Genomic DNA, 17,575 nt, shown 5'->3' on the forward strand with positions numbered 1-17,575 from the left:
ACTGGAGGGAACCCTGGAAAAATTCACTGCCACCTTCATCTGCCAGTTTCAGCAATTCAATTGAGCATCCTACCATCTAACATCAATTGTATCTCTTTCAATGTAGGAATTTCCTTCTGCCATAGGCCTAGCAATGCTGGGCACCAGGACATCTGTGAGTCCCTGGCAATCAGTGTTGCTAAGTGCTTAAGTGAGGGAGATACTTCATAACATTCACTCCCTCTAGCGACGGCACACTGCAACAGCAGTGTGTACCATCTACAAGATGCATTCAGCACTCACCAAGCCTCCTTCAACAGCACCTCCCAAACCCACAACCTCTACCACCTACAAGGACAAGGGCAGCAGATGCATGGGAACACCACCACCTGAAAGATCCCCTCCAAGCCACACACCATCCTGATTTGGAAATATGTCGCTCTTCCTTCATTGTCCCTGGGTCAAAACCGTGGAATGCCTTCCCTAACAGTACCTATCCCATACAGAGAGCAGGTTCATAAAGATGGCTCACCAACCACCTCCGCAAGCGGAAGGAGAGATGGGCAATATATGTTGGCCTTGCCAGCAATGCCCACATTCTGTGAATGGATAAATAAAATGATGTATGTAATTCCAATGATTATAATTCCAATGAACCATCTGTGGGTGCTGCATGAGGGACCTGATCCCAGAAATGCAGGAATTCCAGCGGGAGTGAAGAAAGACGGAAGTCTTTTAATATTTGGTTTCCATGCCACCTTCTCCCCTTCCCTTGCCAATCTAATTCCATGAAACCCACCCTTCCTGGAATTTTGGCCTTTGTGTCTATTATTAATGTACAAACATATAAAAATAATGGGCAGGAAAAGGCCAATCCATCAAGTCATAGAGTCATGGAGTTATTTAGAGCATAGAAGGAGGCTGTTCGTCCCATTGGGTCCATGCTGCCTCTCCGCTACCCTGCTTGATCCCTGTTGACCTGCAAGTTTATTTCCTTCAAGTGCCCATCCAATTTCCTTTTGAAATCATGGATTGTCTTCGCTTCCACCAGCCTTGTGAGCAGTGAGTTCCAGATCATTATCACTCGCTGCGTAAAAAAGTTCTTCCTCATATTCCCCCTGCATCTCTTGCTCAAAACCTTCAATCTGTGTCCTCTAGTCCTTGAACCATCCGCTGATGGCAACAGTTTTTCCTTGTCTAACTTATCTAAGCCTGTCATAATCTTGTACACCTCTATCAAATCTCCCTTCCATCTCCTTTGCTTCAGGGAGAACAACCCCCAGCTTTTCCAACCTAACCCTGTAACTAAAATTCCCCATCCCTGGAAGCATTCTGGTAAATCTCCTCTCTAGTGCCCTCACATCCTTTCTAAAGTGTGGTGACCAGAACTGGATGCAATACTCTAGTTGTGGCCTAACCAGAGCTTTATAAAGGTTCAGCATAACTTCCCTGATTTTGTACTCTATGCCTCTATTTATGAAGCTCAAGATCCCATATGCTTTGCTGACCACTCCCTCGATGTGTCCTGCCACCTTCAAAGGTCTATGTACATGCACCTCCCGGTCCCTCTGCTCCTGCACACTCTTTAAAACTGCATCATTAAGTCTATATTGCTTCACCCTATCCTGTCTGCCAAAATGCATCATCTCACACTTGTCTGTATTAAATTCCATCTGCCACGTGTCTGCCTGTTCTGCTAACCTATCTATGTCCTGTTGCAGGCGGTTCATTTCATCCTCACTGTTTGCCACTCCTCCAAGTTTAGTATCATCAGCAAGTTTTGAGATTCTACTCTGCATTCCAAGATCCAAGTCATTTATTTCTAGCAAAAAAGTAGTGGCCTTAGCATTGACCCTTGGGGAACACCTATTTACCATCCTGACTCGTTATTTCTGTCCTTAAGCCAATTTATTGTCCAGTTGGACACTGAGCCTCCTATTTCATGAGCTTCAGTTTTATTAACCAGCCTTTTATGTGGCACTTTATCTAATGCTTTCTTAAAATCGACATAAACAACATCCACCGCATTCCTTTCATCAAACTTCTCTGTTACTTAATCAAAAAATTCAATTAGTCAGATCCGTGCTGGCTGTCCTTAATTAACTCAAACCTCTCCAAGTCCCTGTTTATTTCTTTCCCCTGATTATTGTATCTAAAACCTTACCCACCACTGAATTATAGAACTATAAAAAAGTTACAGCACAGAAAGAATCCATTCAGCCCATCATGTCTGTGCTTATAGGAACATAGAAAGATAGGAACAGGAGTAGGCCATTCAGCCCCTTGAGCCTGTCCCGCCATTCAATGAGAACTCCATATACCTGCATTTGGCCCATATCTCAGATTTAAAATTAACAACTGTTCTAGCTTCAACTGCTGTTTGTGGGAGAGAGTTCCAAACCTCAACCACCCTTTGCGTGAAGAAGTGCTTCCTAACATCTCTCCTGAATGGTCTGGTCCTAATTTTTAGACTATGCCTCCTAGTTTTAGAATCTCCAATCAGTGGAAATAGTTTATCTTTATCTAGTCTGTCTTTTCCTGTTAATATCTTGAAGACTTCGATCAGATCACCCTTTAACCTTCTAAATTCTACCGAAAACAGGCCTAATTTGTGTAATCTCTCCTCAGAACTTAACCTCTGGTATCATTCTTGTAAACCTACGTTGCACTCCCTCCAAGGCCAGTATATCCTTCCTAAGGTGTGGTGCCCAGAACTGCTCACAGTACTCCAAGAGGGGTCTAACCAGGGTTTTGTACAGCTGTAGCATAACCTCTGTGTCCTTATACTCCCATCCTCTAGATATAAAGGCTAGCATTCCATTAGCCTTTTTGATTATTTTCTGGACTTGCTCGTGGCATTTTAAAGATCTATGCACGTGAACCCCCAAGTCTCTTTGGATATCCACTGTACTTAACCTCTTCCCATTTAGAAAGTACCCTGCTCTATCCTTTTTTGTTCCAAATGGATAACTTCACACTTGCCCGCATTGAAATCCATCTGCCACAGTTTTGCCCACTCACCTAGTCTGTCACCTATGCTGGCTGAGAAAACTAGCAACTTATTCTAATCCCACCTTCCAGCACCTGGTCCGTAGCCTTGCAGGGTACAGCACTGCAGGTGCGTGTCCAGGTACCCTTTAAATGAGTTGAGGGTTTTTGCCTCCACCACCGATCCAGGCAAAGAATTCCAGACACCCACCACCCACTGGGTGAAAAGGTTTCTCCTCATGACCCCCTCTAATCCTTCTACCAATCATCTTAAATATGTGCCCCCGGTTATTGACCTCTCCGCTAGGGTAAATGGGTCCTTCCTACCTACTGTATCTAGACCCCTCATAAATCCATGCTGACTATCCTTGATTAATCCGTGCCTTTCTAAGTGACAGATTATCCTATCTCTCAAAATTGATTCTAATAATTTGCCCAGCACTGAGGTCAGACTGATGGGTCTCTAATTATTTGTCTATCCCTTGTACCCTTTTTAAACAATGGTACAACATTCGCACACCTCCAATCCTCTGGTACCTCACCTTTATCTAGTGAGGATTTGAAAATGATCCTCAGAGCATCCAGTATTTCCTCTCTGGCTTCCTTTAACAACCTGGGATACAGTCCATCCGGCCCTGATGATTTATCCACTTTCAAGGATGTCAGATCCTTTAGTACTTCCTCTCTCATTATGCTTATCATATCTAATATTTCACACTCCTTTTTAACTACAATGTCTGCATCATCCCTCTCCTTTGTGAAGACAGAGACAAAGTACTCATTAAGAATCCTGCCCACATCTTCTGCATCCATGCATACGTTACCTTGTACATCTCTGATAAGCCCTACCCTTCCTTAGTTATTCTCTTGCTCTTAATGTACTGATAACACATCTTAGGGTTTTCCTTAATTTTACCTGCCAATATTTTTTCATGTCCTCTCTTTGCTTTCCTAATTTCATTTTTTACTTCATCCCTGCACTTTCTATACTCTTTAAGTTTTTTGTGACTGTCATAAGCTTTCTTTTTCTGCTTTATCTTACCCTGTATGCTTCTAGATAACCAGGGGGGCTCTAGATTTGGCAGTACCACCCTTTTTCTTTATGGGGACATGTCTACACTGTGCCTGTAGTATCTCGCTTTTGAATGCTTCCCATTGGTTTGCCACTGATTTTCCTTCACTGATGTTAAACTAACTGCACTGTAGTTTCTAGCACTGTCCTTTCACCCTTTCTTGAATAAGGGTGTCACATTTGCCACTCTCCAATCCTCTGTCACCTCCCCCATATCTAAAGAAGATTGGAAGATTATGGCAAGCCCTTTCACTATCATAATGCTCAGAGCTTTATGAATAGATAGTTACTGTCCACACCCAAACCCACCCCTAACCCTTCCCCTTATGCCTTCCACACACCCACTGCCATGTAATCTCCTGAAAGAGACAAAAAAATTGGTGGGGTGGGGGTGGGGGGTGGCGGCGGGGGGGTGCAGTCATTCCTCTTTGACCCTCTCAGGCGTTCCTGATTTATTGAAAGTTCTTTTAATCTAAAATTTTTCATTTTCTTTTTACAGGATGCTTCTCAAAGCCAACTCCTTTCAGAAACTGCCAACATCACACTCCTCGTGCCCTCTCAGAAGGCCATTGATAACATGAATAGTAACAACAGAGCATTTTGGCTCAAAGCAGAGCAGCTTCCAAACCTGTTGAAGTGAGTTAGTTATCTTTGTAGCCTGAAATGTCAATGGGCCTGGAGGCAGCTCACTGAACCACGTATCTAATGTCTCATAAAGCGTAGAATTAATGTTTTGATATGTTTATTCATAAAGATAATTACTCTGTTGTACACACTGATTTCTGCTTTTAGTATATATATATATGTATATATATGTTCAAATACACACCACAACAACAACAAGAACTTGTATTTATATAGCGCCTTTAACATAGCAAAACATCCCAAGGCACTTCACAGAAGCATTCTCACACAAAATGTGACACCGGGTCACATAAGATATTAAGACAGGTGACCAAAGGTTTGGTCAAAGGGGTAACTTTCAAGGAACGTCTTAAGGGAGGAAAAAGAGACTGAGAGGTTTAGGGAGGGAATTCCAGAGCTTCGAGCCTTGGCAACTGGTGGACAATCACCAATGGTTGAGTGATTTAAAATCGGTGACACAGCAAGAGGCGAGAACCAGAGGAGAACAGAGAACTCGAAAGGCTGGAGGCGGTTACAGAGATAGGGAGGGGGGGGGGGGGGGTAAGGCCATGGAGGGATTTGAAAACAAGGACGAAAATTTTAAAATCGAGGCACTCTTGCACCAAGTGAAAGTTATTCCCGACTCCGCATTTTAGATTTGATTATTTGGAGGGCAGGGAGCATTGGAATGATGGATGAGCGGGGTTTAATGATGATGTCAGCAGCAGAGCTCTCAATGATTTGGAGTTGATGGCGAGTGGAGGTCATTGGGGTGGTCATTAGAAAAAATGAGCTGATGAGGGGTGGATAAGGGTTCCAGCACCAGAAACAATTCTTGCTGATTGCTTGGTTCGGGTGCAAAAACGAGCCCAGACAATAAACTACCCAGGATGTAGTATGGGCATGTGCCCACAATCACCCAATATCTGTTGTTAATAGCCGAGAACCATTGTCCTGAGAGTCAGCCCTTTCAGTGTAGTCTCCTAAATGAAAATGACATTACCAAAGCTTTTCGGGTTCTGAGTTTCCTGAGCATTATGTCTTTTTATTATGTTGTCATAAATTTTGTGACTTCATTAGGTTATAATTGATACAGGTTGGCACGTATTTTATTTACCCATACTAATTTAATTTTATACATTTTTATGCTGTATATTTTATTTCTTTTCTAGGTATCATGTGTTACAGGGAGTATACAGCTTTACAGATCTCCTGAATTGTTCATCTCATTCACTGGCAACAATCAAGTCAGGCAGCAGCCTAGCCCTCACAAAAATAAATGAGGTATTTATTGTCCCTTGGAAAATAAATTAGCAGCATGTTCTTAACTTCACATAAATATATTGATGCAGTAGGTCTGTTTGTCCATATTTATAATATCAATAATCTTCCAATGTACAATAGCTTTCTCAGTAGAAGACTTAACTCCTAATTAATGGGCATGAGTGCAAATCCCATCCTGACCTAAATTTGAGTTACTGGCCCTTCATTTGGCAATTCTTGTTCATTCCTGGAGAGGTAAGCAAAGCACAGAATAGAAGCAGAGTGGCAGGGCAGAGTGCCACGGCAAATTGGCACAGCAGGGTATTCTATCTTGGTTTAGCCCACATACTTAGGAAACTGAAAAGCTGGAAATGATCAGCCAGTCCATCAGGCCTGTCCCCTGCTCATGTAACATGGAGGATCCTCACTAAAGACTTCCCTTACTGCCCTGCAGCCAGGTCGGATGAAACATTAAACCGAGGCCCCCGCCTGCCCGTTCAGTTGGACGTAAAAAATCCCATGGCACTATTTCTTAATTTTATTATTTATTTAGAGATACAGCACTGAAACAGGCCCTTCGGCCCACCGGGTCTGTGCCGCCCAACAACCACCCATTTATACTAATCCTGCATTAACCCCATATTCTCTACCACATCCCCACCATTCTCCTACCACCTAACTACACTAGGGGCAATTTACAATGGCCAATTTATCTATCACCCTGCAAGTCTTTGGTTGTGGGAGGAAACCGGAGCACCCGGCGAAAACCCACGTAGACACAGGGAGAACTTGCAAACTCCGCACAGGCAGTACCCAGAATTGAACCCAGGTCGCTGGAGCTGTGAGGCTGCGGTGCTAACCACTGCGCCACCGTGCCGTCCTTTCCAAGAAGAGCAGGGGAGTTCTCCCCAGTGTCCTCGCCAATAGTTATCCCTCAATCAACTTCACAAAAAAACACATTGTGGCAAATTCTACTGACCCCCCCGACGTCGGGGCTCGTGGCGGGTGGGAGGTGGCCGCAAAATGCCTCCGGCATAGGCCCACCATGGGCCTTGACGCCAGGAAGACCCAGCCCGATATATCCAGCGGTGGCGAGGCTTTGTGACAGCTCCCCTGCCGCTCGGTGATGGGAGCCACATCTGAATATGTTAATTAATTTAAATTAATGAATAAATTACCGACCTGCTCCCGCTGTCTGCTCCAGTCTCATATTGCTGCCAGTGGCCAGCACAGCCGTGCCTTCGGATCCCCGTCCAGGGATCCAAGTTGGAACACTGGTGGGGGGGGGAAGCAGGTAAGATTTTCAGTGTGGGGGCGGGGGAAGAGGGGTCAAACTCATCTGACTGATGTAGGGGATTATAGGAAGGGGTAAAGTTTAAAGTTTATGAACTTTGTGAGGGGGAAGGTCAGGAGAATTGGGTAAGTGTTTTGGGGTGGGAGGGGGAGAGGGCAGTTAATGAATTCTGTGGTTATTGGTGGGGTGGGAGAGGGTCAGGATGCATTAATTTAATTTTTTAAAAGTGGTTCTTCTTTAAATATTTAAACTGAAAGTTAGGACTCAAAGCCCTTTAGAAATGGCGTCAGTGCCTGCCTAATCGGAAAACGAGGTGCTGTTCCTCAAGCTTGTGTTGATGTTCACTGGAACACTGTGGCAGGCTGTTCTATGCCCACATTTTTGTCCTTGGTCTGCTGCAGTGTTCCGGTGAACATCAACGCAAGCTCGAGGAACAGCACCTCATTTTCTGATTAGGCACTCTACAGCCTTCCAGACTAAACATTGCATTCAATAATTTCAGAGCATGACTGGTCCTTTTTTATTATTATTTTATTTTATTTCGTTATTTTTTTACCACGTGCCTGTCTTAAACTGGGTTTTTCATGTTTGTGCTTTTGACCAGGGCTGTTCATTATTCTGTCCTTAACACTCTGCATTAATGTTTTGTCTTTCATCACACCATTAGCACACTCTCTTTGCCTTTGACCCATGACCTCCTTGTCACTTAATCTCTCCAGCCCTCTGTCCTATCACACATCTTCCCTTTTGTTCTCTTTCTCCCCTACCCACACTTTACCTGCTTAAAACCTATTACATTTCTAACCTTTGTTAGTTCTGATGAAAGGTCACAGACCTGAAGCGTTAACTCTGCTTCTTTCTTCACAGATGCTGCCAGACCTGCTGAGTATTTCCAACACTTTCTGTTTTTATTTCAGATTTCCAGCATCTGCAGTATTTCGCTTTTATTTGCAGTATCACATTGCTGTTTTGGGCAGCTTGCTGCGTGCACAGTATTGTGTTTCCTACGTTACAACAGTGACTACACTTCAAAAGCACTTCATTGTCTGTGAAGTGCTTCGGGGCACCCTGATGTTGTGGAAGGTGCCATATAAATGCCAGTCTTTATCTTTAATCTCCTGGAAAAGGCAAAATAAACATGAGGAAGTACCTTGTAACCAAATAGTTATACTAAGATGCTAATCTCAACTTTGAACCACTGACTAAAATAGACCTTTTATATTATAATGGAGCACATGAAATCTAACTTTAGTATTGGCATTGATGTAGTTTGACTAAGTAAAGTCTCATCCATGGGGTGACAGAGTACTGATATAGTACACTGAGGACCTTGAACACATGGTGCCTCCGAGTGAAGAGACGAGAGAAGCTGCGATTGTTCTCCTTAGGTCAGAGAACATTAAAGAGAGAATTAATAGAGGTCTTCAAAATTATGAGGGATTTTGATGGAATAAGTAAAAAGAAATTGTTTCCACTGGCAGGAGGGTGGGTAACCAAAGGACACGAATTTAAGGTAGTTGGCAAAAGAGCCAGAAATGAGATGAGGAGACATTTTTACGCAGCGAATTTTTGTGATCCGGAATGCACTGCCTGAAGGAGCTGTGGAAGTACATTCAATAGTAACTTTCAAAAGGGCATTGGATAAAATCTTGATAGGGAAAATAAGCATGACAATTGGGAGAGAGTAGTGAGGAGTGGGACTAATTGGACAGCTCTTTCAAGGAGCCAGGGCGGGCATGATGGGCCAAATGGGCTCCTTCTGTGCTGTATCATTGTATGATGAGCCCCGTGATGGTGTTTCAGTCCCCTGTTCCAATGATTTCCTGGTTTCAGCCATGTGCAGAGGTCAAATGCTTCCTTTTTATTATTTGTTCATGGGATGTGGGCATCGCTGGCAAGGCCTTCATTAACTGCCCATCCTTAATTGCCCTTGATGGTGATGGTGAGTTGTCTTCCCACAAGGGGGGAAAATTGAAAGGAGAGTCGGTCTGGGACAAACCTATTCACCTACGGGGCTACGTGGAGATGGTGGCCTAGTGGTAATGTCACGGAACTAGTATTCCAGAGGCCCGGGCTAATGCCCTAGGGATACGGGTTCAAATCCCACCACGGCAGCTGGTGAAATTTAAATTCAATTAATAAAAAAATCTGGAATTGAAAGCTAGTCTCAGTAATAGTGCCATGAAACTATGACTGATTGTTGTGAAAACCCATCTGGTTCACTAATGTTCTTTAGGGAAAGAAATCTGCCGTCCTTACCTGGTCTGGCCTACTTGTGACTCCAGACCCACAGCAATGTGGTTGACTCTCAACTGCCCTCTGAAATGGCCCAGCAAGCCATTCAGTTATCAAGGGCAATTAGGGATGGGCAACAAATGCTGGCCTTGCCAGTGGCGCCCACATCCCATGAAAGAATAAAAAAAACCTAACAGACCTGCTGCACTCTTGATGGAGGACCCTCTGAGGCAAAGATACTGCTTGGTCTAGGAGAATGTTGGTGAGGGAATGTGGAAGGGAATAGTAACCCTGGTGTTGAAAAGTCTCCTGCTTACGCCATAAAATAACTAAAAATGTTGCGCTTTTTATACTAATCCTGCCAAATGTTTTGTTTTTCTAGAACCCTATAATTGGAGGTGCCAACATTCTCAATCCTGATATTGCTTTAACAAATGGGATTATGCACATTATTGATCAGGTACGATCAATCTTCTGAGTATATCTTGCTTTTCAAGTCTTGGATTAGCAGAGTTCCCTGATAGTAGTTATCTAGATGTGATGTTTATTGTGCATAATGTTATTTGGCATAGAATTAGGGCCTTCTTAGGCCCTTATCCAGGCATAAACTAGAGGACAAAAAGCGCAAAGTTCACAGGGCACCTGAAATAATTCCACCCCCATATTCGGTTGGGCAATTTTTCAGGGTCATCTATAACAGGCCTTAAACCCCTTGCATGAGTTAATGAGGGGCCCCAGCACCCCTCTGACATATTGGGCTGCCTGAGGAAAGTATACCCAGGCCTGTTCATCTCAGGATTTCCTGTTGTGGCTCTGACCTAGGAAGCTGCCGGCATCAAAAAAAAGCTGTAAAAATGTTGCTAACAGCTTGACTTAGAGCCAGGAATGCATTCGAATGAGAAATAAAAACAGAAAGCGCTGGAAATACTCGGCAGGTCAGGCAGCATCTGTGGAGAGAGAAGCAGTACATGCAGGTCCGTGACCTTCCATCAGGATGGTGAAACAGTGAACAGTTCTGATGAAAGTTCATAGACTTGAAATGTTAACTCTGCTTCTCTCTCCACCGATGCTACCTGACCTGCTGAGTATTTCCAGCACTTTCTGCTTCTATTTCAGATTTCCAGCATCTGCAGTGTTTTGCTTTTATTTTATGCATTCAAATGAGGCTTGATGCCCGATTTAGTGCTAGGCTTGGCCTCCTGATTGAAGTGTGCACTATCTGTGTATCCTTGGATATGCATGTGGAAACAGGTGTAACTAATATCTACCTCTACATGTTCGTTTCCTCTCCCAATGCCGGGGCACCTTACCCTGGCTGTATTTATTCTCATGTCCATTGAGCAAAAAAACGCTGTCTCTATAGGCATGGAAATTAACACATGTGATGCTTTTCCTTAACTTGCTGAATGATTCACATATAATACCAATTGTGTTATAGGTTCTAATACCTGATCAGCTTATGAGTGATGCAGTGGTCAACCTGCTGTCGACGCTGGACCAGATGCCTGAATATTCTCGGTTTAGAACTTTTATAATTGTAAGTTGCGCAGATATGGAATCCAGTTGATCATTAAGTGATGCGCTTTGATAGCTTGCCTATTAAGGAGCTGAAAATGTTGTGTTACTAAAGTGTATCCGTTCCCTGTTACAGCAACAGAACTTGACAGCACGGATTGAAAGTGCAAGCACCTATACTGTCTATTCCCCGAATAATGACGCCATTGAGAAGTATCTCAAGGAGAAAGCAGTTGATGTATTGGTATGTTTGTGAGTTCAAATCTCACCAGGGCAAGTTGAATTCAAAGGGTGGAATTTTATGCTGGTGGCGGGGTGTCCCGACATTGGGGGAAATTGACAGCGATATCCTCACGTCGCCTCTTTTCCGGAAGGCGTTCGAATTTAGTGCCAATCAGGCACTTAAGTGCACAGCAGCGGGCCTTCCATAGAATTTAGGACCCCGTCGCTGGGAGGCCGGCAGACGCAGAGGCACCAGCTGTGGCTGCAACTACCAGAGGGCGTACAGCATCACTGGGTCCAGGCCTCATGCAGGTCAGGGCGGGAGGATGTCTCGTGGGGTGAGTCACAGTGGGCCCTTCGCCTTCCAGATGCCGGGGCCCCTCGTTCAGGTACTAAGTGCCTTTGAACGAGGGACCCCCACCCGCCGCAATTCCTGCAAGAATCGGGAAGCAACGCGCACAGTTTTCCCTGCCGTGCTTCCTGTGCGATGACAGGACCACCCACCGCCGGGGTAACTGTGGCTGCGGCAGGAAGAAGCCCTTAATTGGGGGTTAATTGCCCAGTTAAGGGCCTCAATTGCTGTTCACAGGCCTTCCTGTCCCAGATTAGATTTCGGCAGAGGTGGGATGGTGGCGGCAACCTCCAAACCTGCCGCAGGGGAGAGCATAAAATTCCATGCAGTAACTCTGGAAATTTGTGAACTGAAACCAGGAAAAAATGACCCTGTCATTAAAACCCCTATTGTTTGAATATGGCTGATTCTTCAAGCTACTCAGTTAATAAGTAACTAGAGATGAGCATTGAATGCACCATAGCCAGCGTCATGCAGATCCTAAGATGAAACAATACAGAAATTATTATTTCAAAGGAGCGCAGGCGAGTACAGGACTGGAAAAGATATGCCTGAATTAATTAGCTCCCCCCAGACTTTGCATGATTCTGGCAGCATGGCCAAACGGAAGGCCCGAGGACTGAAGTAAATTCATTCATGCCTTTGCTACCTTGCGACTGACAATTCCAATGCACTCCTGGCTGGTTTCCCACATCTACCCTCCGTAAACTTGAGGTCATCCAAAACTCTACTGTCTGTGTCCTTACTCACACCAACACCCTTTCACCTATCACCCCTGTGCTCGCTGACCTACACTGGCTCCCAGTCAAGCAATGCCTCAATTTTAAAATTCTTATTCTTGTTTTCAAATCCTTCCATGGCCTTGTCCCTCCCTATCTCTGTAACCTCCCCTCCAGCCCCACAACCTTCCTAAATATCTGCACTCATCTAATTCTGGCCTCTTGAGCATCCCCAGTTTTAATCACTCCATCACTGATGGCCATGCTTTCAGCTGCCTCGGCCCCAAGCTCTGGAATTCCCTCCCTAAACTTCACTATTGGCCACTTTGTACCACCGATGAAGGCGAATTTCACCCCTTGCCACTCCAGGAGAGGAGGACTGATACTACATTTGTACCAGATATTGGTTAGTTGGAGTATTGTGTTCTGGACATCCAGAAGGATAGCAAAGGGTGTAGGAGATATTTAACTGGAATGAGAGAAAAAATGGAGACTTTTTTTCAAGCAAATAGAGCCAGTTAAAAAGAGAATGAATAAGAATTTTTAAAAATTATGAAATATTTTCAGGCAACAGCCGTAGCATCAATATGAAGGGAATTAGTTAAGTATTTGGAAAGTAAGAGCACAAAAGGATATGGGTAAAAAGAGCATGGAAATGCGATTACAGTAGAATGGTTAGATTTTTCCTCCTTTGCTTTTGGGTATTAAGGAGTTATTGGTGTAGAGATTAAATAAATGGACAAAAAATTGGGTGGGGGTGAGGTACAGGCGTGTGATGTCTACACCCAAATGGTGTGCTTCTGTGCTGCAATCAGGTGATTTCTAAGACCATTGAAACGTGAAAGGTAGAAAGAATGTTTGAGAGTGTTAGTCTAGCAGCCACTGATTGGATTAATTGTGACACAAAGACAGGAAGTGACTCATGATGAAAGGCAAGCCCAGACATGAAAGGAAATGCTGATGGGGATGTAACATTCGAAATCATGAAGCAAAAGGGAATCGAAAGGGAGAGTAAGAGATTTGGGTGGGAACTCACTGCAAATAGACTGCGATGTTTAGTTTTCAGTGGTTCGATACCTGAAGGAGTGCCGAATACCAGAAGGGTAGCCACAACTGAGCCGTGCATGATTACACTTGATTGTACTCTGCTTGTGTAACTTCTCTTCACGTCGAGCTTAATAAAGGCAAAACAAGAACATTCTGAAGTCTAAGACTCGCACTTAATTCAGCTTCGTAATTAATGAATAGCGCCTAAACTCATGAAAGGAAAATATGCCCCAATAGCTCCAGGTTGAAGAGCCAAATGGCTTCCTCCTGTGCATTTATTCACATAATTCTATAAACAGGAGGGAGGAAAATGGGTCAGATCATAAGATCATAAGAAATAGGAGCAGGGCTAGGCCATTCAGCCCCTTGGGCCTGCTCCACCATTAATCATGGCTGATCTGATTGTGGCCTTAACTCAACTTTCCTGCCAGCCCTGCCATAACCATTGACTCCCTTGTTGATCAAAAGTCTGTCTAACTCAGCCTTGAATATGTTCAATGACCCAGCCTCCACTGCTGTCTGGGGAAGAGAATTCCAAAGATTAATGACCCTCTGAGAAAAAAAATTCCTCCTCATCTCCATCTTAAATGGGAGCCCTCTTATTTTGAAACTGTGCTCCCTACTTCCAGATTCCCCCACAAGGAGAAACATCCTCTCAACATTTACCCTGTCAAGCCCCCTCAGAATCCTGTATGTTTCAATAAGATCACCTCTCATTCTTCTAAACGTCAATGAGGATAGACCCAACCTGCTCAACTGTTCCTCATAAGACAACCCTTTCTTCCCAGGAATCAGACCAATGAACCTTCTCTGACCTGCATCCAATGCAAGTCTATCCCTCCTTAAGTAAGGAGACCATAACTGCATGCAGTACTCTAAGTGCAGTATCACCAATGCCCTGTATAGTTGTAGCAAGACTTCTTACTTTTATAATCTATCCCCCTTGCAATAAATGGCAACATTCCATTTGCCTTCCTAATTACTTGCTGTGCCTGCAAGCTAACTTTTTGTGATTCATGTACAAGGCCACCTTTTGGGGGGGGGGGGGGGGGGGCGGGGGAGGGGAATAGAAAAGGACAAAAAAAAAATGAATGAATGAAAGGGTCCATTCCACCATACATTGTAATAATATTTCAGCTATCTGGAGGCCATTGTTGATGTTACATTACTCTATTAAATATTATCACACACCTTAAATTATCCTAGTTAGTTTTTAGCTGATGCTGTTCATGAGCACATTAATAATGGGTATTCACCTTACTGTTGAAAAGGCTTAAGCTTCACTTGTGAACTAGGTCAATAGCTTATATGTGTATCCTTACTGTCCCTCCAGGATGAAGACATAATCAGATATCACGTCATTTTGGATCAAAAACTAATGGCAAGTGATATGCACAATGGGATGCACCGGGAGACAATGCTCGGATTTTCTTTTCAAGTTGGCTTCTTTCACAGAAGTGACCAGGTATTTGGGAGTACAGAAATCCTTCCATTAGTATAACATATAGCATATACTTGACAGACGGCAGAAGTCAGGGTTGGAGGAAACTAAAGCATGAATAAGGATTTCAGCAGCAGCAGCGGCAAGATAGGGGTGGAGGTGGTGATGGTCACAATACTTACATGGGGAAATGAATAGAATAAAGCTCAGCTGCTTCATCTAGCTTGACCCATGTGGTCATAAAGGCTCATACATCAACATTCAGACACTCTCCACCCATCCGGAGCTATGAAAACTCCAGGGGGAGGCAAAAACATGAAGAAATTCAGGCCAATTCAAGGGGAAGAAATCTTGAATAAAATCTTCTTTGACCCCTTTAGGCCATTAAAATAAGTCCAGGAGATTACATTGGTCTTGACTCTACAAGGTGATCTCTGCCCCAGCCAGAAACAGATCTGGCTCTCTCTTGAAGATTTACAATGAATCAGTGTTCACCGCACGAGCCACGACCTGTTCCACAGGTCCATTGTTCTCTGGGAAAAGAAGAATCACCTAACATCCAACCCAGTTCCACCTTACATACTGCTGACTCACGGGTGGAGGGGTGGGAGCCTTACCGGGAATACGATGTGGGTGGGTGGTAGATGGTGACTGACTTGATGGGGACAAAGGCAGACACGAGGAGCAACCGCAGCAGCATTGTCATGCCAAATGGATGGCCTGAGGAGGAGGTGGAGCTGGGAGTTAGAGTTAATTGGTGAAGGAGTTGGAGAGCAATTTCTTTCCAGGGTAATGGGCTGGGGGCAAGCAGGGAGCTGTGGATGGCAAGGTTGGGTAGGAAGTGGTGGGAGATAGTCATAATAATGGCCAATATTAATCCCTCAACCAACATCATTAAGAAAAATAGATTATCACATTGCTGTTTGCGGGATCTTGCTGTGCACAAGTTGACTGCTGCATTTCCTACATTACGACAGTGACTACACTTCAAAAATTACTTCATTGGCGGTAAAGCACTGTGGAATGGCCTGAGGACATGAAAGGTCCTATTTAATTGCAAGATTTTTCTTTATATCAGAGATCAAGACTGCTAAATTAGTGAGGCATCTATTATGTGCTCAAGTCCTGGAATACATCTTAGCAACTGACACATTGACTCACCTCAGTGCACAGTGCTTGACCAGACCCAAAGTTTCAACTAAGTTAAATTTTCACTTAGAACTTTACATTTAGATATTTGCAGTTAACCCAGTTTACATTGGCAAAGTCTGAACTGAAGCCTTTTAAACTGGTAAGAGTTATTTCTTACTTAAACGTTCAGGTGGAAGTGTTGTGGCTGACGTCCGTGTTTGTTGTGGAATATGGCTCTTGGGTCTCTATGATCACTGCCAATGGAAACAGTTCCTCCTTATTTACTCTATCAAAACCATTCATGATTTTGAACAGCTCAAATAAATCTCCCCCTGTAATAACAAACTGTCTATTGTTGCAGCTTTTTGTGAATGATGCACCAGTCAATTTTACCGATGTTAAAACAAACAAAGGAGTGATTCATGGACTAACAAAGGTGCTGGAGGTCCAGAAAAATCGCTGTGACACCAACCAAACCACAGTGTTGCAGGTAAGTGATAAAATGATTTGAAGCTGCTGGGGCCAAAAATACTTGGAGTTTTTGGTGCTGCCATGCCTGGGACCCAGCTTTGCATGGGATTTAGTACCATGCTGCAGGGTCAGTCGAGGTTTTTGCACTTCTGTCCTTGGAGTGGGACTTGAATCTACACCTTCTGACTCAAAGAGGAGAGAGCCATGGCTTGCACAAAGTATGGATGTTCATTTTATTTACAAAATAATCTGCAATACAAAAAGTTAAGTTAAAATACAAAGATTACACTTACAACATAGTAACATAAGAGATATAACCTGTCAACATCAACAAGATTGCGAGGTCATCGATCTCAAATGGCCTTGTGGTAACACGAGCATCCAATCTTTCTCCAAGAACAATACGATTTTCTATACTTTACGTCTGCCTTAAATACATTAAAGCACTTCTTATGTTATGCAAACTTGAACCAGCTTTATGTGCCAATATGTCAATAGATTTCAATGTTTCCCCAAGCCAAACAGCCTCCCAACCACTGTACTCTCCCAAATCTGCGACCACCATCTCCTAAAGAACAAGGGCAGCAGACACATGGGAACACCCCACCTGCAAGTTCCCCTCCAAGCCACATACCAACCTGACTTGGAACTATATCGCCGTTCTTTCATGTCTCTGGGTCAATATCCTGGAACTCCCTCCCTAACAGGACAGGGGGTCTACCTATATAAGGGGTCTACCTACCTAAAGGGGGTCTACCTCCGTGACAGGGTTCCCCTTGTCCTCACTTTCCACCCCATCAGCCTTCATATCCAAAGGATCATCCTCCGCCATTTCCGCCACCTCCAGTGTGATGCCACTACCAAATGCATCTTCCCCTCCCTTTCCCTGTCAGCATTCCAAAGGGATTGTTCCCTCCATGACACCCTGGTCCACTCCTCCATTACCCCCACCACTTCATCCCCTTCCCACGGCACCTTCCCCTGCAATCACAGCAGGTGTAATACTTGCTCAGTTACCTCCTCTCTCCTCACTATCCCAGGCTCCAAACACTCCTTTCAGGTGAAGCAGCGATTTACTTGTACTTCTTTCAATGTAGTATACTGTATTCGCTGCTCACAATGTGGTCTCCTCTACATTGGGGAGACCAAACGCAGATTGGGTGACCGCTTTGCGGAACACCTCCGCTCAGTCTGCAAGCAAGACCCCGAGCTTCCGGTTGCT

The 17,575-nt window shown here is 44.1% G+C and overlaps 1 protein-coding gene across 6 annotated transcripts in view; it reads left to right on the forward strand.

Annotated features, from left to right (window-relative positions):
• LOC137379456 (stabilin-2-like) overlaps nucleotides 1-17,575 on the forward strand; it is a 171,378-nt gene that overhangs the window by 71,078 nt on the left and 82,725 nt on the right. For all 6 annotated transcript variants that reach the window (XM_068050295.1, XM_068050297.1, XM_068050298.1 and 3 more), the window contains 7 exons: nucleotides 4,539-4,675; nucleotides 5,836-5,947; nucleotides 9,838-9,915; nucleotides 10,894-10,992; nucleotides 11,107-11,214; nucleotides 14,644-14,775; nucleotides 16,244-16,372. In XM_068050295.1, coding sequence (XP_067906396.1) covers nucleotides 4,539-4,675; nucleotides 5,836-5,947; nucleotides 9,838-9,915; nucleotides 10,894-10,992; nucleotides 11,107-11,214; nucleotides 14,644-14,775; nucleotides 16,244-16,372 — 795 coding nt within the window. The remainder of the gene's footprint in view (nucleotides 1-4,538; nucleotides 4,676-5,835; nucleotides 5,948-9,837; nucleotides 9,916-10,893; nucleotides 10,993-11,106; nucleotides 11,215-14,643; nucleotides 14,776-16,243; nucleotides 16,373-17,575) is intronic.

The sequence above is a fragment of the Heterodontus francisci genome, chromosome 18 (genome assembly GCF_036365525.1).
Source record: "Heterodontus francisci isolate sHetFra1 chromosome 18, sHetFra1.hap1, whole genome shotgun sequence".
Lineage (NCBI taxonomy): Eukaryota > Metazoa > Chordata > Chondrichthyes > Heterodontiformes > Heterodontidae > Heterodontus > Heterodontus francisci.